At 39.4% G+C, this 21,021-nt stretch overlaps 2 protein-coding genes across 9 annotated transcripts; both read left to right on the top strand.

Annotated features, from left to right (window-relative positions):
* Positions 1–82: 82 nt before the first annotated feature.
* LOC103697212 (transcription termination factor MTEF18, mitochondrial-like) lies at positions 83–5,908 on the top strand. 8 transcript variants are annotated; one of them, XM_088715786.1, is made up of 4 exons: positions 83–222; positions 300–2,112; positions 3,684–3,829; positions 5,559–5,908. In XM_088715786.1, the coding sequence occupies exons 2-3, from the start codon at positions 302–304 to the stop codon at positions 3,727–3,729; spliced, it is 1,857 nt and encodes a 618-aa protein (XP_088571912.1). In that variant the 5' UTR covers positions 83–222; positions 300–301; the 3' UTR covers positions 3,730–3,829; positions 5,559–5,908. The 8 variants fall into 8 exon arrangements, with proteins under 8 accessions (XP_088571912.1, XP_038972073.2, XP_088571910.1 ...); XM_039116145.2 differs by having other exon boundaries at positions 86–222; positions 3,755–3,829; XM_039116147.2 differs by having other exon boundaries at positions 89–222; positions 365–2,112; positions 3,755–3,829.
* Positions 5,909–10,194: 4,286 nt separating this feature from the next.
* Positions 10,195–11,211, top strand: LOC103719703 (polygalacturonase inhibitor-like). Its single transcript, XM_008809071.3, has one exon. It carries the CDS (start codon positions 10,195–10,197, stop codon positions 11,209–11,211), a length of 1,017 nt encoding a protein of 338 aa, XP_008807293.3.
* The last annotated feature ends 9,810 nt before the right edge of the window (positions 11,212–21,021 follow it).

The raw sequence follows: 21,021 nt of genomic DNA, 5'->3' as shown, positions 1-21,021 counted from the left end.
TCGGTCCGTGCTAAATTGGACGGTTGAGATTGAAATTTCTAAATAACGAACAAACCTCTAAAAGTCCGCTTGCTGCCCAGAAGCCCTCGTCTCGGAGCTCTTCTCATCGCTACCCCGTAGACAGGGCAAAGATGCGGGCTTTCGTCCACGGGAGAGAGACGGCAGACCGCCGGAGACCCTTCGAGCCGTGGAGAAGAGAGCCCCAAAGGCTCGGCACCTGAGGTAACTGTAGTTTCTTATAGATTTCACCACTTGGAACTCGATTTGGATCGCTTTTCCCCATTTTTTTTGGGATATAGACATGGCCCATTTGTGGAAGCTCCAGAAACCATCGCCTCTCCAATGGATTTCTCGTGTTGGTCAGGAGGAAGTCGTGCGATTAATCAACAACCCAACTTTTAACGGTAGGAATGCTCTTTGCTGTGCTAAAATTCCAAATCTTCCCCCAAGAAGAGAATTTTGTTCTAAAGAATCACACATTACCAAGTCGGCATCTGTGGGAAGTCAGCTTGGATCACTGAAAAGTTCGTGTTTTCATCATCGGATGACTCTTTGCTGGGTAAAAACATCATCTTTGGTCCATATTAGAGGCTTTTGTACTGATAAAACTCCAAAAGACTTGCAAGCTATTTCTCGAAGCCCTCGTGTGGTTGCGGAAGCTCAGGCAGCTCTCGTGGACTACCTTCACTCCACAAGAGGCTTGCAGTTCCCCGATGCAGAGCAGATGAGCAAGCACTCCCCCAACTTTCTTGCAAAGCTTCTGAAAAAGGTAGAGAATGAGGAAGACACAGCAAGGGCATTAACCCGGTTCTTTCGCTACCACCCCATCAATGAATTCGAGCCATTCTTCGAGGGCATGGGCCTGAAGCCTAGCGAGTTCAATTCGTTTTTACCCCGGGATTTAATGTTTCTTTCTGATAATGAAAAAATGCTTGAGAATTATCATGTTTTGTGTAATTATGGCATTGCTCGTGGCAAGATTGGAAAGATATACAAGGAGGCTACTGAAATTTTCAGCTATGAACCTGGCATTTTGGGTTCAAAGCTTCAGGCTTATGAGGGACTGGGTCTGAGTAAGACTAGCATTATTAAGATTGTTGCTTCAAGCCCAATACTTTTGGTTGGGGATGTTAACAGGAAGTTTGTTAAGGTGCTAGAATGGTTGGAGGACATCGGGATACAGCTTGACTGGATTTGGGGGAGTTTGTCAGAAAAGAATTCATATGACTGGAGCAGAATGCTTGTAATTTTGCAGTATTTTACTGAGCTGGGATTTACTAATCAAGAATTTGGGGCTTTGATCAGAAAACATCCAGATTTTTTGCTGGATGGTTCAGGAAAGATGGTGTTATTGCTCTCTGGCTTGCTGTTGAAATTGGGAGGGACAAAAAAAGAATTATTTGGCCTGTTCTCTCAGTTCCCAGACATTCAAATTGGGAGTTTCATGAAAAACATGCGGCGGGGTCTGATATTTCTAATTGAGATTGAAATGGACCCTGGGGATATTCAAAGGCTTTTGCTTACTCATACAGAAGTGTTTGGTTCGTATTCTTTGAAGAAAGCCAACAGCATTCTTACCTATCTGAATGTCGGGAGGAAGCGCTTGTGTAGAATTATAAAGGATGACCCACATCAATTGAAGAAATATGTATTAGGGTTGAAGCTCAATCGTCTACCAAACTCTGGCGAGAGTGAAAAATCGCTTGGGGAGAAGAAAAAGTTTTTATTGCGTCTGGGGTTTGTTGAGAAGTCAAAAGAGATGGAGAAGGCACTAAAGGTGTTCCGTGGCAAAGGTTCTGAACTTCAAGATCGCTATGATTTTTTGGTGAAAACTGGACTGGACCCGAATGATGTGTCAAATATGATTAAACTGGCTCCACAAATCCTCAACCAGAAAATAGATGTTCTCCAGAGCAAGATTGACTTTCTAGTGAATAATTTGGGTTATCCATTAAGTTCACTAATAGCATTCCCTGCATATATGTCATACACTGTTGAAAGGGTCAAATTGAGGTTCTTGATGTACACTTGGCTCAGGGATAGAGGAAAAGCCAGGCCAGCATTAGCACTAAGCAGTTTCCTTGCATGTTCTGATAAAATATTTGCAAAAAGGTATGTAAATCATCACCCAGAGGGTCCTGTAGTTTGGGAAAACTTCCAGAAGGCATTATCTTCAAGCTAACTAATATCTTCATACTTGTATTCTACCTGCCTTTATTCACTTAACAATGGATTTAACATCTTTACTGCAAAAAAGTGTCTTCTGTGCTTGAAATCCAGGAACCCACTAACCAAATGAAGTAACTATTTTTCCTTGAACTGTGTCATGATTGAACATTTAGCAGCCATGCAAACTCTATTGCAAACTTATTAGTTTTATCCTTATATACCAGCTCGTTTTTTGGAGAAGGTATAACTATACTTCGATAGAACATTTCAGTCTTTATAAAATAGTGAAAAATAACAGAAGACTGTTGTGGAAGGTTGTGGTTAACTGTACATCTTCTGGAGATTTTGAAAATATTTGACCATATTACTGGCCTGATAAAGTGTTGTGCTCTGCAAAATATTTGAGAGACATTTCCTCTGCACCAAACCATATCTCAGTTGGTCATGGGTGTTTTAAATTTCAATCAAACTGTTAATCTTGGACACCACCCATGTTTGTGCATGCACATCAACTTGTTCTTGTTGTCAGGACACTTTAAAGTATCTGCTTGGTTGGCACGACCAGTATATTAATGTAAAGAGTATCAATTACTCCTCAACAAGATCGATTGTCCTCCTTGTCACATTCCAGACCTTCCAGAAACTGGATTTTATTTGTCAAGTCATATTTTTTGGGTAAAATTATCATGGCAATTTAAGAACTCATTCCCTCCTTTTCTGTTCTTGTAAAAGAAACAAAAAGGACTTGTAATTCCTGTCACAACACACTTGTCTTTTTTATTGTTCTGGAAGACACAGAACACACTGACACGACAAGTTCTCTTTCAGAAAGCAAGGCGTTTGGGGTATACAGATTGATAATCTATATTGTGTGATTGCTTTCTTTTCTTGGAAGCTTTGCATGTTTTGTACCCTTGAAGGATGTCATATTTTGTGCACCAGGACTTGCCTCCAGCTACGACTGTTTCTTTACTGTTTCAATGGGAGCAGGCACTCAAATTTCCATTTATTCCATGGTTTAGTGCCAAATGGTTTTTGTCTAACAAAATCTCATGGCAACTCGCATCTAGCATGCAAGTTTGATAGATGAGGCAATTTGGCTTTGGTTTTTGTTATATATCGGTGTTTGTTAGGAACCAGGTAGCTCACCTACAGATATACCTGCTTCCATTAGACTTCTGGGCTCCAAGTACTCTGTCATATTCATATCATCTATGATTAACGAATAATAACATAGGCATCATTGAAACAACATGAAGCTGTTTCAGTTTCCAACTTCCATGATGGCGCTTATACTGAGGGTCATGGGCATCTGAATGCTTCAGAAGAGAATCGACAAAATCATCACCGGATCAAAGTTTATCTGGGCAATTTGGAGCTGGTTTTGAATTGCATGTCTGGTGCAGCAGTTTGTGGCAGAAGAACATATTATCAACTTTGTTTACCATTTGTTTTAGGTCTTTTGTACATACTATATGAAAAGGATGATCTGACTCTTTGCTTCATTCTTCCAGCACCTACTACTTTATTCTGGACAATACGCCATCCTGTATTAGATGAACATATGCATGTATCATTTGTCTAGGTATCTAACAATGATGGTATGCACGCATATCTGGTCCAGCAAGCAAGTTTTCAATCGTTTCATATCTAGTTGAAGGTAAACAGATTGAGTTTCTAAATTCAGATACGTTAATTATTTTGTCACAAGAAATTTTTACCTACCTTTGGCTATTCAATTGGTAGCTAAGCACAATTTATTTTCTTTCTAAATCTTCTTATTGCAAAATGTTGCAAGCTTTTACTTTTTAATTAACAATTTAATATTCTCTTCTCAGAAGCATTTAGCATGTACCTAGTAACTGCAACAAGAGCTTCTTGCATTTTGCTGATGTCCTTTTATTTCTCTAGATATGATACAAGATGTAATAGAGCTTGGAGCCCTCCTCTTTTTTTTTTTTTATTTTGACTATAATAGTTAATCAAGTGCAGAATCCTTCTAATTCTCTGAGGTTGTCGAAGGTGAGAACCCACATTGTTCTGGAGCAAACTGAAACAAATGGGTAGCAGAAAAATATTGGGATTTATCTATAATTTGAACGTTTATTCCTTTTTAAACTAGAAGTACATTGATACAGATTGGGCTTTCCATTTCTGCTAGAAAATGATTCTCTTGTTTTATGGATGATGTTAAGACTTAATATGCATGTATAATTTGGGGAAGAAAATAAAGTTAGAAATGCAGATAAATAGAGCGAACCATATGCACTTAGAATACTCGAAAAAAATCTGATATTTACATGTTTACTTCAGCCTGTTAAAATTTTCATTTTCACTTTTCTTTCTTTTTTCATAGGAGGTTAGTTGCAAGTGTTTGAAACTTTTACAATTTAAAATAAAGGACAGCCGAGTTTCACATAAGATCAGAGAATTAATAGGTGCAAAAATACGCAATTAGTAGGAAACAAGTTTAATTTGAAAAATTATCCAAGAACAAAATATGACCACCCATCTGCTATGACTTATGAGTTATAATTAAGCTAGATGGACGGCAACAGAGAACCAAGCATAAGGCGATGATGTAAAAATTAAAGCCAAAGTTGAAATTACAAAAAAATTAGCTATGCTACAATCAAATTAGTTTCGGTTGATAAACTTTGTGCCAGAACTTTCTGAATTCTATGTATTTTCTGTCTGGGTACATACTGTATTGAAAATGCACTGGCTGAAGAAATGACATGGAACTAGAGTTCAAAGTTCTTTTATTCAGAAATCTTGGCAAGAAATATATCATATATGTGGAATTAAAATAAAAGAATAAATATTGTATCATGAATATATGGTGGGTAGCTTGTGGAAAAGTCGTCCCAGAAAGCAAACAAGATTTAAAATAATTCCTTCAAGTTAATGGATATCTAGATTACCTTTTTTTAAAGTGAAGTGATACAGAAAATAAATGGATCAATCCAAACTAATATCCACGTTTGTGATATCATTGTAAATTTTTATGCTTTTGCATTTTTAGAGTCTAGGTTTGAAATTTAAATGATCACATTTTGCCTTTGATTATATCTGTTCCAGCATAACTTGTACATTTTCCGTGCTAACTTAATGCCATTTATTTTTACATCTTCCATGCTAACTTAAAGCGACGAAAAGTTATTTCAGACTATATTTGTTTTGCTTGTAAATACCACTAGGCTAAATGTTTTCAACAAATGACATTATAAATTTCTCACTTCACAGAAATGTGTACATTTGGTTGTCCTTCCTGATTCTATTTCGTAACTTTCAGCTCTTTATGCTAGGGCTGGGATTGTATCTTTCGTGCGAAAGATTGCACAAATTCACCATTGGATCACCTACTTGTTGCTTTGAGATTTGTGCAGGTGGATGACAAGCAGAGTTCAAAGTTCTTAGAGATTTGTGCACTGGGTGATCCAATGGTGGATTCGCACGAAGGAAGGTGAATCCTTCTCTCGCATGAAAGATGCAACTTCTATCCTCTATGCTATGTACTCTCGTTTATACATAGCTGAGAATTATTTTTATTGAAGATTATATTGTAATTGTCCATTGGAGCATATGGCAATAATGGAGCTTAAAGTGCATTATCTACATTTTGCTTGAAAGAGATGCATTATTTGCATATAGTTTAATTCTTCATTATGAGAAAGTTTGAACCAACATGTCTTGTATCATATTTTCTGGCAATGTGATATCATATCTGATGACTGAAGTGTTTTGAGGCTGATAAGCTTCAAGCTACATTTTAGTAGTAACAGTCGTGGTTACATCAACAATGTGATATATTTCCAGGACTTACTGCTTATTTCCAGGAAATACCTCTTAAATTTTAACAAATTGTATGATCGGGTGGCTTGTGACTGCCTCATATGCCACATATACAGCAAACTTATGGATGTTTCAGAGTTTGGTAATGATTCCATGATTTCATAATGAGGCAGAACCAGAAAATAAAATTCAGAATCTTTGCCAACTTCTTCTTTGAGAACACAGTTGATGCAACTCCCAGTTGGTGGTTTCTCATTGTCTCCCTTGCTGCTCCCTCATCCACTGTGACTGCATGGCCAGTCCGCTCCCTCTCTCTCTCTCTCTCTCTCTCTCTCTCTCTCTCTCTCTCTCTCTCTCTCTCTCTCTCTCTATATATATATATATATATATATATATATATATATATATATATATATATATATATATATATATATATATATATATATATATATATATACATACACACACACACACTCCCCGGGCATGTCCATTCCAACCACTAGCTTTAAGCTTCTATCCTCACAAAATGCCTTGTACTCTCGCTCTCTCCTACTTCCTTTCCCTCTTCCTTCTCCCTTTGTTATCCTCTGGCCCCCATCCCGTATCATCTGCCCGCTGCCACAATGACGACAAGAAGGCCCTCCTTACCGTCAAGTCTGGCCTCAGCACCACCGGCCGCGTCACCTCCATCGATATCTCTAGAACCAACGCCTCCACCACCCTCCCCACCTTCGTTGCCGATCTCCCCGGGCCCGATCTCCCCAGGCCATCGATCACTTGTCTGATAGGATAAGATAGATTTTTATTTATATATTTTATATTTTTTTACACTTTCTTTTACATGTGGGTTGGATTTTTCTTTAATGGTTGAGTCCAATATGTAATTTTTTTTTTAATAATAGGGTTAAAAAGTGCAGATACAGAGTTCGAACTTAGGACTTCTGCTCTGATACTATATTGAAATCACCACTTATTTCAGAAACTTAAGTTGATTGGGATCTCTTGGTAAATTTTCTTTTGACTTTCTAATGTTGCCACTCCGCCCTTCTCAGACTCCCTCATATTTTCTTAAGTTGTGCCTGATTTAGGCATCGAAGGATTCCTCGTCGGACATACTTCGATGAATGGATTTCTTTGGTTTTGCTATTTTAGGTTGGAGTCAGCATCAAAGCATGGCCTAAAGCCATTCCTCCACCATCCAATGCCGACTTATGGGTCTTTGAAATTGAAATTGAAATCACCATCGATCGAGCCTAGCAGTCCACTGAAGCATCGCCGTAGAGATGCACAACAATTCCATTCGATTGCTCCGATCCAGACAACAGATAAAGCTGACATTTTCAGCGACCTCCACCAACTTAGTGTTTGAGTCACACTGGTTCCCAAGGGCAACAGTTCCCTTTTTTTGCTTCTTGGATAAAAGTTGGACAGGGAGGTGCCGGCTATATCTTCACAAAGGGCTGAATTTTCCAAGGATTGAAGCCCTTTTGGCCATCATCTAGTAGGGCCTGGATGGCTAGCTTTAAATTTGAATGGGGGGGATAAAGCAATCAGCCGTTCTCTACTTAGTCAATATAATGCCACCCCTTTCTTCTGTTGAAGGTTTCTAACTTGACTGATCCCTGATGAATATATAAACACAGAGCGGATAAGGATGCCGGAAAAAAGAAGGAAAACGTTCCAATCCGTCATGATAAGGCTGGGCCCTGCCATCACTCCATGATTGACCCGCATGATGGGCATCTCCACATGCATGCGTAACATATAATACACGATCATCTTGCGTCTCATCCAATGCTCTAGTTCTCTCGATGCCAAGAAGCTGTAATCATGAACTCTCCCACCCACTCACCCAGTGCTGACATAGCGAAAGTCAGATAATTTTGCCGCAAATCTTCTTCTTCTTCTTATTCTTCTTAAAATGCTTCAACTACATTCCAAGATGATGTATTTTGAGATTTTTGTGTGACGTGTTAGATCTACGTATGCTGCATAGGAATCTTTGGAAATATGTTGGGAACGCCATCTAAACCATAGAAAAAAAGTTTAAAAATTTAATGCCACAGAACTTCAGTTAACACGCCGGTGCATAAATGAGCATCGTTTGCTAAATTTGCTTGGGAGGAGGTTCCAGACATGCACTTGTATGAGTTACTATAATATCCATTCATATTTGCAAACGAGCTCAACTCGGCCGAACAATTGGCCAAGGTTAATTTCTACATCAGATTATCATGGACGGCATGGCTTGGAGGGCTTGAGGTATGGACATATGGGCTGAGAAGGCTGGGCCTGGGCCTGGGCCTGGGCCTATTGATTACAAACCACCACAGCTAGATCCCGGGCTGCTCCTCAGATCAGGCTTTTTGCTCAAAGTCAGCACGACTTACTCAGATCGGGGCCAGACCATGCCGGTTTTGCTCGAGCTTCGGGCTTCGAGCTTAGGTTCAAGCCTCGAATTTTCTTCTTCTTCTTTTTTTTTTTAATTTTTAAAATTTATATAAAATATTTCAAATTATTTTTAATATTATTAAATATGAATAATTAAATATTGTCAATAACTTACTATATGTCTATCATCATGTTGAATTTACACAAACAAACAATATGAGAAAAGAACATTCCATTCCAGTGATGCTGGGACGGGCTTTAATTGTTAAACCGAATTCAGGCCCAATGGTGGATTCGAACGTAGAAAGATGATTTTTTTTTTTTGATTAAAAAAAATCGAAACCTCCATTGTAGACCTGACTACGGTTCTGGAATCGCCGATTTCGCTTCCACAAAAACCTAGAACCTTAACCGTAATTGAAAATAGTCGGTTCGGTTTCGGTTCTAGAATCGCCGGTCCCGGTTCCGGTTCTAGATGGTTCTGGTTCCGATTCTAAACGGTTTCGATTCCGATTTTTCAACATAAATTATAAAATTTTGAAAAAAAATAGATTGTGTAATTAATTTGGGAAAAAATTATAAATACAAATAGATTGTATAATTAATACAAAATGATAATTTGTACCTCATTTTATTATTTACTATCAAAGTAAATTTTAATAATACAACTAGAGAACATTATAAAACATAATAAGTTACATTAAATAAATTTGGAACTAATTTATTTTATTCTAAATGGAAAAAAAAGAAAAAATTAGGCTTGAACTTAATTAAAATTAAGCTTCCTACGTATCCTCTTGGGGTTTAGAGGAATCAAAACCCTCGTAGTTCACTTACCTTCATAGTTGAGCAATTAACCCCCTTACCTCAATGATCAATCACTATCATTGCTGCTGACTGTAGACGATCCGCTAGTTCCAATGTCAAATAAGTCTTCATTGTCCTCAAATGTGTTATCTTGTAATCTATGTTCTGTCTTTCTCCAATCGTCAACACATGCTTGGGCTTCCAAGTTATTCGGCCATAAACAAGATCGTCGCTCATCTAAGATTTGGAAATTCAAATGGTCATCATGACCATTTAAATTTTAAGGGAAATGGCGCCATTCTTTTCATTTTTTTTTTCCAGTTCGAGCCGAAACCAAACCGCCGATTCCGGTTCCGGTTCAGTTCCATCAAACCTGGAATCTTAACCGAACCGTATTCCTCAAGGTTCCGGTTCGGTTAAGAACCGTGAGATACGGTTCCAGTTCCGGTTCGGTTCTTTCCGGTTCGGTTCCGATTCGATTTCTCGGTTAGAACCGGACCGTGGTCAGGTCTACTCCATTGGCGTGGAAGATAAAACCCCAATCCTGCTCTTGGCCGGGTCAGCATTTTCGTTGATAATTTTATTTTTTCGTTAAAAAAAAATAACACTTTCCTGTGATGGCTGATTCGCGTCGCGTGGGTGGATTTGATAAAGAGTGTGAGAGGAGAAACGCCAGCCATCGACCCAGAGCCATTTCCAACCTGCTCTACCCGCTCGCAAACCCGGCACAGCCTATGCCACAATTGGATCAGATAACCTACGGTGGGAATTGGATCAGATAATCCGACGCTCATGATCGATCGAGATGAATTGCCTGGTTGAGAGGAAACGACCGATAAAGTAGAACGAAACCACCCTCAACTGGGCAGAGAGATCATTGACTGGGTCAACATGACACTTGGCAAATCTGCAGCGCCATGCAGGTCAAAAAGACTCGTCGGATGGCATTTCTCACGCACGTATATATATAGACCTGGAGAGGTCGAGCTTCCATCCTTTCCCATGCCCGGTCCCCAAAAAAATATGAAGAAAATGACAGCCGCTGTCACCCTCCCCCCCTTCCTCTCTCTCCTTTTCTTCATCCTTTTGCTATCCTCCAACCCACTGCCCGTCTCCTCTGTCCGCTGCAACAAAGACGACAAGAAAGCGCTGCTCGGCATTAAGGCCGCCTTCAATAACGGCGACCACTTCGCGTCCTGGACGGAGGAGTCCAGCTGCTGCGAGTGGTACAGCGTCATCTGCGACGCCGAGAGCGGCCGCGTCATGGAACTCAACATCTTCGATGCCGACTTCTCCGGCAGCATTCCCGCCGCCATCGGCGACCTCTCTTACATCCATAGCATCGTCTTCTACAAGCTTCCCAACGTTGTCGGCCCCATGCCCTCCGCCCTCGCCAAGCTCAAGGACTTGGTGTACCTCACCATCAGAGAGACCAACATTTCCGGCCCCGTCCCCGACTTCCTTTCCGAACTCACTGCCCTCAACCAGATCGACCTGTCCTTCAACCGGCTCTCCGGATCCATCCCCGCCTCCCTTGGCGACCTACACAATCTCACCTCCCTCGACCTCAGCGGCAACCAGCTCTCCGGCACCATCCCGCCTTCATTATTCCAGAAAATTACCATGAAGGAGCCGCCGTCTCTCCGGCTCTCCCACAATGATCTAACCGGCGAGATCCCGCCGGCTTTTGGGAAGGTGGGCTTCTTCGAGATCGACTTGTCGCAGAACCGGCTTACCGGGGACGGCTCGCTCCTCTTCGGCCGATCCAAGCCGACAAGCAAGATCGATTTGTCGAGGAACCAGTTCGAGTTTGATCTGACGCACGTCGAGTTCCCTGAGGCCATCAACGTGGTGAATCTAAACGAGAACAGGATCCACGGGAGCATTCCGGCCCAGATAACGAAGCTGGAGAATCTCCAGCACCTCAACGTAAGTCATAATGACTTGAGTGGACAGATTCCCAGTGGGGGGGAAATGGGGCGGTTCGACGAGTCCCGCTTCCTCCAGAACACGCGTCTTTGTGGAAAGCCTCTCCCGCTTTGCAAGTGAGACCGGGAATGGTGCGGCCATGCAGTTTCTTTGACTCTATAATTTGTATGTATTTGCCTTCAAGCGTACGTGGAAGATGTAGAGGAAGTGTCCGTGACAAGATTTCCGACATGTAGAAACTTAATGTTTAATGAAGAATATTATAATTAAATTACTGTTGACCGAGGAGATTGGCTGCTGCTGCGTGTGATCTTTTCTCCAGGTCTTGATTGGGATTCTTTTCTATGGGCAATCATAACAAGATAGCATCCTCATGCGAAATCAGTATTTCCAAAATAAAATTTTATTTTTTGCTTGATTTGAATCCTAATCTTTTAAAATTATAAATGACTGCGGCTGCGAATTGAGAGGCATTCAATAGCAAGTGGCTTTGGAGTCGGCCAACCTAAATTTTATATAAAATTTTATATATAGAGGGGGAAAAACAATATATATCTAGCCTAGTTTATAATTTTATAATTTTGCTGGTTGTATTGGTCTAATCTACGAATTATACAGATTTAATCTACAAATTGTATAGAATTTTTGGCCCAAATATTTAAATATGTTCCAATGCAATTTAGGAGATACCCACTGCGTCTGATAACATTTAATTTTTTTAGAGAATACTATATATATATATATATTCCTTTAGAGGAGCGCAATGTGAAGCCCTTTTGATTGCCATAAGTTTTTTCTTAGAAACAATTAAGGCATGATGCAAGGCTGCACTGAACAAATTCCTGTAGCCAAGATGAGCCAAACAAAAGCTTAAAACAAAGTTTGTCATGTACTTCCAAAATTTTATAGTGCAAAAAAAATTCCAATGTGCAAATATAACCATAGTTGCTTTCATCTTGTTTCAGAAAGAAGATCCATCTCTCCCCGCTGGCTTACATAGACCATGCCGCTTTGCTTGCTTAAATATTTAACATTTATCATGTAATATCTTAAACATCCTAAAATTCTCTCAAAACCAATCTTAATAACTAATCTCATTTGGCAAAGCTTTTGAGGAGTTAGAAAATACTTTCTGACCCTTCAAAAATATTTTTGATGGTATAATAGTGTTTGATTAAAAATCTGAAAAGATTTGGCTGATGATGATGAAAATGCCTATGAACAAATCTCATAATATATTTGATTATATCTCATTATTATATTATAGTAATAATATATTATATTATATCATATCATATTATTATACTATAAAGATAATGATTATATAATATTATTACATTATTATACAAATATTATATTATTATAATAAATGCTAATAGATTATCATATCATATCATATTATATTACATTGCAATATTATATCACCTTATATTACATTATAATAATATTATACTATATGATAATATTTTAATATAATATATTATATTATGCTCTATTGTATAAATGCTATGCAATGTACTTTATTGTCATTTTGTTATAGTAAAAATATTTTTTCAGTTTGGTTACCGAACATATGTTAGAAAACACCACTGCCACCAAGAGCTGACTTGACCCCCAATGAGGTGGTGGTGATGCTGTAGTGCCTAATTTTCGAGTTTGCTGGTTGCTGTCCGATCATGGGCAGCTCCTCAATCCCACAACCTTCTTGGTTTTGGTGTCGCTTGCTCATCAAAATCTTTTTTAGGCATACACGGTGGGGGCTTTTTTTTTTGTTGGTAAAATGGTTTAATTAGGCTATTCAAGTATAGATACATCCGTGGAAATCGAAAAACAAAATATTTAACAATTGGATAGAATGATTCGTCGAAGAATCCTATAATGTAGATCTAGTATAATTGACTACATAAGACACCATCCAAATCAGTTGTACCATTAACTTCATGTAGATATGTGTGATACTTCAATAGAGAGCAACATGTGTATCATTGGCCAACAATCTTGTAGAAGTTAATAGAGTTTGAGTGGCACAAGTCAGCCCCTCCCATGCCTCACACAGTTTCACTATTGTAACTATAACATCAAAGATCATAACACCATCTGCAGCCCTTAATAGAGCACCATTAGCAGTCTTGATAATAACGCGTGCTCGACTAAAAGCACATCTCTCCTACGGCCCTGCCCTATTATTTTTCTAATAACTGAGTCATGCTGCTTTGAATATCTACTATGCATTCAATTTAGTAAATAAAATTGCTTTTCCAAAAAAAAATAAAGACCGAAGAGTTACAAAATAATAGTATAATAGGAGATAATGAGCCCGATCATTTAAACCTTTTCTAGGCCCCATTTGGGGAAGCTTTTGGAGGGCCAAAAAGCACTTTCCGGTCCTCCAAAAGTATTTTTAAATAAAAACCTCATCTCACCGCCTGTACCTCTCCCACCCACCCCCTCCCTCTCCCCCGCCGCCGCACCCCCTCCCTCTCCCCTGCCACCGCACTAGGGAGGTGTCGAAGAAGAGGAAGACAGGTCGGTCTTTCTCTTTCCGCGGCCGCCGCCGGCCACGATGTCCCTGTCACGGATGGAGAGGTGCCGAAGAAGAAGGAGGTCCCTACTGTGGAGTGATTGATTAAAACCCCTATTTGATTTTGATGAGCTCAAAGCGTTTGAGTATATCTTATGTTTACTAATGAATTCAATTAAGTGTTTCAGTGAAAATCGTGTCTAAGTGTTTCTAGACTTGGTTCAAGATATTTTGGATAAGGTATGAAGTCAGTTTGAACCAAAGTCTGAGACTTGAGTCGACTCCAGGATATTACGAGTCGACTCCAAGCGTATCAGAATCACTGGCACGGGCTCGAGTCGACTCCAGACCAGTACGAGTCGACTCCGACCGAGAACAGACAGACGAACAGAAAGCATCAACTCAAAACCTGTCAGCGAGTCGACTCCTGAAGTGCGCGAGTCGACTCGGATGCTTACCGAGTCGACTCCGGAGTAATATGAGTCGACTCCAAGAAGCTACAGACAGAAAAGTCAGAGAGCGTTTTTTCGACACTGAGATTCGAGTCGACTCCTGTGGAACGCGAGTCGACTCCGATGGTTGGCAGGTCGACTCCAAAGAAAGTGAGAGTCGACTCTCAGTGGAACACAAGGCAAAAGTCAGAGAGCAGTTTTCGGACTCTGAGATTCGAGTCGACTCCCGCAATACGCGAGTCGACTCCAAGACAGCGCGACCCAAAAAGACAGAAGATCAATTTGTTGTCTCTGAGAGCCGAGTCGACTCCCAGACAGCTCGAGTCGACTCCAAGGCAGCGCTACACCAAAAAGGCAGAAGGCTATGTTTCGGAAACTGATAGCCGAGTCGACTCCGGAGAAGTTCGAGTCGACTCCAAGACTGGACGAGCCAAAAGACAGAAGATCGGGAGTTCGGGCTCTGAGCGCCGAGTCGACTCCCAGGATTGTCGAGTCGACTCGAGTGGGCCAAGTTGAAAATTAGCTCCATGGATTTCATAAGATGAGCCGACTCCGAAAATGCCAAGTCAGCTCCAGAAGTTGGCGAGTCGACTCCGGGTCAAGACGAGTCGACTCCCAGTCGAAGAGGCTACTTTAATTCAAATCCGGAACAGTTGCCGAGTCGACTCCAGAAAAGCATGAGTCGACTCCCGCTACAGCCGAGTCGACTCCGGATCGCGCGAGTCGACTCCAACCCCAACGGACACATTGTCAGGTTGTGCAGAGTGTGCAGAACGGGCAGAAAAAGGTGTCTAACGGCTAGTTTCCGTGGGGGATGGCTTAAATAGCCACAGAGGACTGTAGCAAGGCAGAGAAGCACCATTCCATTCAAAGAGATCAAGCTTTCATTCTCTGCAAGTTGGTTTTCAACGAAAAGAGGGAAGAGCGGCATTAACTCCATCCAACTTCCTCTTCCCAGCATTTAAAAGAAGACTCCTCCTGCATTCAAGTCGACCAGACATTCAAGAGGAGACCCGAAGTTCAAGAAGCCCTACTCAACTCCAACTCAAACGTGTTTGAGGGCTTCTAACCTCTCTTCAGTTTATATTGTTATTTATCTGCTTTTGAGAAGCTTTGTTTTTCTGTTTGTCCTTTTTCTTTACATCTTATCTTTGCTTGGTTCAATCGGGGGATTGAATCAAGGGTGTAGAGGTTAGTTGGTGAGCCTAGGTTAAAACCAACGTGTAAGGGTTCGATTGTGATCCCGGAAAAACAATCGAGGTGGTTCTAGTCGGTGAGCCTGGGAAAACCGACCAAGTTCGTTGTGAGCTCGTAAAACAACAAGTTAGGTTGTGAGCTTGTAAAACAACCGGCTGTAATCCAAGGGGTTATAGTGAATTCCCAAGTAAGACTTGGGGAGTGGACGTAGGAGCAAGGGTTAGCTCCGAACCACTATAAAACTTTGTGTTTGTGATTGGTTGTCTCTTTCTATTTCTCTCATTTCATTCACAGCACATAGTAACGAATTAATCATCACGCTAAAGTATTAATTAGTCATCCACAAACGTTTTAATTGTAAAATTATTTTAAAACCCAATTCACCCCCCCTCTTGGGTTGTCTATCTGGGCAACAAGTGGTATCAGAGCCTAAATTCTTCTACCCTAAGAGTCAGAGATCAAAATGACAACCCCATTTGGATCTTCCCACATCGAGGGTCAGTCCACCCAAAGACCCCCTTTCTTTAATGGATCCGACTACTCATATTGGAAGGCTAGGATGAGAATATTTATCCAAGCCCAAGATTATGAGATGTGGACTATTATAGTGAATGGACCATACATCCCATCCATCTATGTAGAGGGTGTCAATGTACCCAAACTAGAAAAGGATTGGGATGACCATGACTTTAGGAAGGCACAACTCAATGCGAAAGCAATGAATGTGCTTTATTGTTCACTAGATAGGAATGAATTCAATAGAGTCTCTACTTGCAATTCAGCAAAAGAGATTTGGGACAGACTTGAAGTGACCCATGAGGGCACAAATCAAGTCAAAGAATCCAAAATAAATATATTAGTTCATAAGTATGAACTATTTAAGATGGATTCAAATGAAACAATCACTAGCATGTTCACTAGGTTTACTGACATTGTCAATGGCCTAAAAAGCCTTGGCAAAAACTATACTAACAGTGATCTTGTCAGAAAAATTCTTCGCTGTCTACCAAGATCATGGGAAGCCAAGGTGACGGCAATCCAAGAAGCCAAGGACTTGAACAAGCTTCCACTTGAAGAGCTCCTTGGATCCCTAATGACTCACGAGCTAACCATGAAGCAACACAACGAAGAGGAGTCCTCTCATAAGAAAAAGGTAATAGCTCTTAAATCTACATCATCTAATAAGGACTTGTCTTGCAGTAGCAGCAGTGAAGAAGAGGATTATGAGGGAGATGATGATGAGGCTCTTCTAGTGCGCAAGTTCAGAAAATTCATCAACAATAAAAAGTCCTTTCATCAAAGGAGAGGCCCCTCAAATTCCTACCGCAAGGATAAAGGTAAGAAAAGGGAAAGTGAGGGGATTGGGTGTTATGAGTGCAAGAAACCGGGGCACATCCGAGCTGAGTGTCCCTTACTAAAGAAGGGGAGCAAATACAAGAAGAAGAAAGCTCTCGTCACCACCCTATCGGACTCCGACTCACCATCATCATCGGATGATGAACAAGAAGAAAAGGCCAATTTCTGCTTCATGGCCAATGAAAATGAGGTAACGTCCGAATCGCATCTAGATTTTATATTTGATGAATTGTATGATGCATTTAATGAACTAATGATTGAATATAAGGCCATAAATCTTAAGAATAAAGAGCTAAAGATAGCTAATCAATCATACCTACATAAATATGATAAATTAGTTAAGGATAAGGACTCTATCACCAAAGAAAATTTAGAACTTAAGACAAGCAATCAACTCTTAACTCAAAAGACTAATACCTTGAGTAAAGATAATGAAAAATTAACTAAGAAAATTTCAGAACTTAAAAACAATAAACAAATCTTAAACGAGAATCTCATAAAAGATTTAAACATTCTAAAAACCGAAAAACAAACTCTAACTAAAGAACTTGAAAAGTACAAACCTTTGGTTGAAAAGTTTACATATAGTTCTGAAAAATTGAATATGATACTTAATAGTCAACGAGCAGTATTTAATAGAGCGGGTTTAGGGTATAAACCAAAAAATAAGCAAAAACTTCTTAGTAACTTCTTTGTTAAAGCTGGGGAAAGTAAAACTAAGAAAATAACCTGTTTTTGTTGTGGAACCTTAGGACATAAAGCAAATGTGTGCGATTATAGAAAAGGTAAAACTAAAAGAAAAATTAAAAGGGTATGGGTTCCAAAAGGAACCAACATGACTAACCATGAAGGACCCAAGAAAACTTGGGTACCTAAGATTATATGATCTGCTTGTGTAGGAGTGTCTTGCAGCCAAGGTCAACAAAAATTGCTGGTACTTGGATAGTGGCTGCTCAAGACACATGACGGGTGACAAGGATCAATTCTTCACCCTTGAAGCTAAGAAGGGAGGTGCTGTGACTTTTGGAGACAACAACCAAGGTCACATCATTGGTATTGGTAAAGTTCAAATTACCCCTTCTACTTTTATTGATAATGTTAGATATGTTGATGGTCTTAAGCATAATTTATTAAGCATTAGTCAATTATGTGATAGAGGCTATAATGTTATGTTTAAACCATCACTATGCATCATAACAAACCCAAACGACAATAGTTTAGTTTTTAAAGGAATAAGACGTGGAAATGTGTATGTGGTAGATCTTGAGGATCTTGCCAAACACAACCCATGCTTAGTTGTTAATGAAACTAAGGACAATGATGGTAGTAGGCTATGGCACCGTAAGTTAGGTCATGCAAGCATGGACACAATATCTAAACTAGTTAAAAGAGATTCCGTGATAGGTTTGCCAAAACTAAGATTTGAAAAGAATAAAATATGTGAAGCTTGTCAATATGGCAAACAATCTAGGAACTCCTTTAAATCCATAAAATGTGTCTCTACCTCTAGACCTCTAGAATTATTACACATGGACCTATTCGGACCAACTAGAACAACAAGCCTAGGTGGAAATAAATATGATTTAGTTATTGTAGATGATTATTCTAGATACACATGGGTCATGTTCTTAGCTCATAAGGATCAAGCATTTTCTGTTTTCAAGAAATTCCATAAGGAAGTAACCAATGCTAGAGATACCTCAGTAATAGCTATTAGAAGTGACTATGGTACCGAATTTGAAAATCAGTTATTTGATGAGTTTTGTAGTAAAAAGGGGATAACTCATAATTTCTCTGCACCTAGAACACCACAACAAAATGGAGTTGTGGAGAGGAAAAATAGAACTCTAGAAGAAATGGCTAGAACTATGTTATGTGAAAGTAACCTCCCTAAGTACTTTTGGGGAGAAGCCATTAACACTTTTTGTCATATATTAAATAGAGTCTTATTGAGACCCATTATAAAGAAAACACCTTATGAACTTTGGAAAAACAGAAAACCAAAGGTAAATTACTTTCATGTTTTTGGATGTAGGTGTTTTGTTCATAATAATGGGAAAGACAATCTAGGAAAATTTGATTCTAAATCTGATGAGGGCATATTCTTAGGATACTCTACAACTAGTAAAGCCTATAGAGTCTTTAATAAAAGAACCCTAGTTATAGAAGAGTCCATACATGTTGTGTTTGATGATTCTAGTGATATTTCTTCTAGTAAGAGAGTTAATTTTGATGATGATACGGAAATTCTTGAAGAAAAGATTGATGAGATGACATTACAAGATAACAGTCAAAAATTAATTGAAGATGCATCATCAAGCCAAGAGACTATAGTAGATCATGGGCTAACTAAAGCTTGGAGGTATGCTCACGGGCATCCTAAGGAACTAATTCTAGATGATCCATCTCAACCGGTTAGGACTAGAGCATCCCTTAGAAATTTAAATAACCATCTAGCTTTTGTCTCACACTTTGAGCCCAAACACATAGAAGAAGCCGAAAATGATGTAAATTGGATAAATGCAATGCAAGAAGAACTAAACCAATTTACTAGAAGCAAGGTATGGAATCTAGTTGAAAGACCTTCTGAATATCCAATTATAGGTACAAAGTGGATTTATAAAAATAAACTTGATGAAAATAGAATTGTAGTAAGGAATAAGGCTAGACTAGTAGCAAAGGGTTATAATCAAGAAGAAGGTATAGATTTTGATGAAACCTTTGCTCCGGTAGCTAGACTTGAAGCAATTAGACTTTTACTAGCTTTTGCATGCTCTAAGGACTTTAAATTATTTCAAATGGATGTAAAAAGTGCATTTTTAAATGGGTATATTAATGAGGAGGTATATGTAGAACAACCTCCTGGTTTTGAAAATCATCAATACCTTAATCATGTTTATAAATTGAACAAAGCACTTTATGGTTTGAAACAAGCACCTAGAGCATGGTATGAGAGACTTAGCAAATTCCTATTAGAACATGAGTTCTCTAGGGGTAATGTAGATACAACACTGTTTCTGAAAAGGCAAAACAAAGATATGTTATTAGTACAGATTTATGTTGATGATATTATTTTCGGTGCTACTAACAATCGCCTCTGCGAAGAATTTGCTGATTTGATGCAGAGTGAATTTGAAATGAGCATGATGGGAGAGCTGAATTACTTCCTTGGACTTCAAATCAAACAATCTGAAGAAGGCATCTTCATCAGTCAAGCCAAATACATCAAGGAGATGCTCAAGAAGTTTGATATGGAGGGAAACAAATCAATCAGCACCCCCATGAGCTCATCATGCAAATTAGACCAAGATGAATCAGGTAAATCTGTAGATCAGAAACTATATAGAGATATGATAGGATCTTTACTGTATCTTACTGCAAGTAGGCCTGATATCATGTTTAGTGTTTGCATGTGTGCAAGATATCAGTCTAATCCTAAGGAATCACATCTAATTGCAGTTAAGAGAATCTTTAAATACCTAATAGGAACTAAGAACATAGGTTTATGGTATTCTAAAGAATCTAGTCTGAACTTAATAGGATATACAGATTCAGACTTTGCTGGATGTAAACTTGATAGAAAAAGCACCAGCGGGTCATGTCAATTCCTAGGAGAAAACCTAATCTCATGGTTTAGCAAGAAACAAAACTCGGTTGCATTATCTACTGCTGAAGCTGAATATGTTGCAGCCGGGAGTTGTTGTGCTCAAATCTTATGGATCAAACAACAATTAGAAGATTATGGCATTAAACAAGATAAAATACCCATTAATTGTGATAATACAAGTGCCATTAATCTAACTAAAAATCCAATTCAGCATTCAAGAACTAAACATATTGAGATAAGACATCACTTCATAAGAGATCATGTACTGAATGGTGATGTGACACTACAATTTGTTTGCACTGATGATCAATTACCTGACATTTTTACAAAACCCCTAAGTGAAGAGAGATTTAGTGTGCTTAGGAGGGGATTAGGAGTGATTGATCCATCCTAGTGGTATTTTCCACTAGTTCACTGATTTTGATGATTAGATTTTAGCTAATATAGAGTTTCTTTTCAATGATCATCAAATCAGGCCATAATTTAGTGTTTTTCCCTCATTCGGCACGAATATAGCATGATTTTAAGGTGCGTGCCAGGGTTCGAGACGACTCGAGCATGTTTCAGAGTCGGCTCGTAAGGGGGAGTCGACTCGCGCATTCACGGGAGTCGACTCGAGAACGATGGCAGCAGAGGGGGGGTCGACTCGCATACAGTCGGGAGTCGACTCGAGGTCAATAGGCGCATAAGAAGAGTCGACTCGCGCATATTTTGGAGTCGACTCGAGGTCGAGTCGACTCGCGACTCAGTGGAGTCGACTCGCAGTCGGGATCCGACTTTTTAACCCTAGCTCCATC

This window comes from Phoenix dactylifera, chromosome 2 (genome assembly GCF_051530095.1).
Source record: "Phoenix dactylifera cultivar Ajwa chromosome 2, Ajwa_hap1_PhDact_Kaust_v1.1, whole genome shotgun sequence".
Taxonomy (NCBI): domain Eukaryota; kingdom Viridiplantae; phylum Streptophyta; class Magnoliopsida; order Arecales; family Arecaceae; genus Phoenix; species Phoenix dactylifera.
This window is presented reverse-complemented; position numbering and strand designations above follow the sequence as displayed.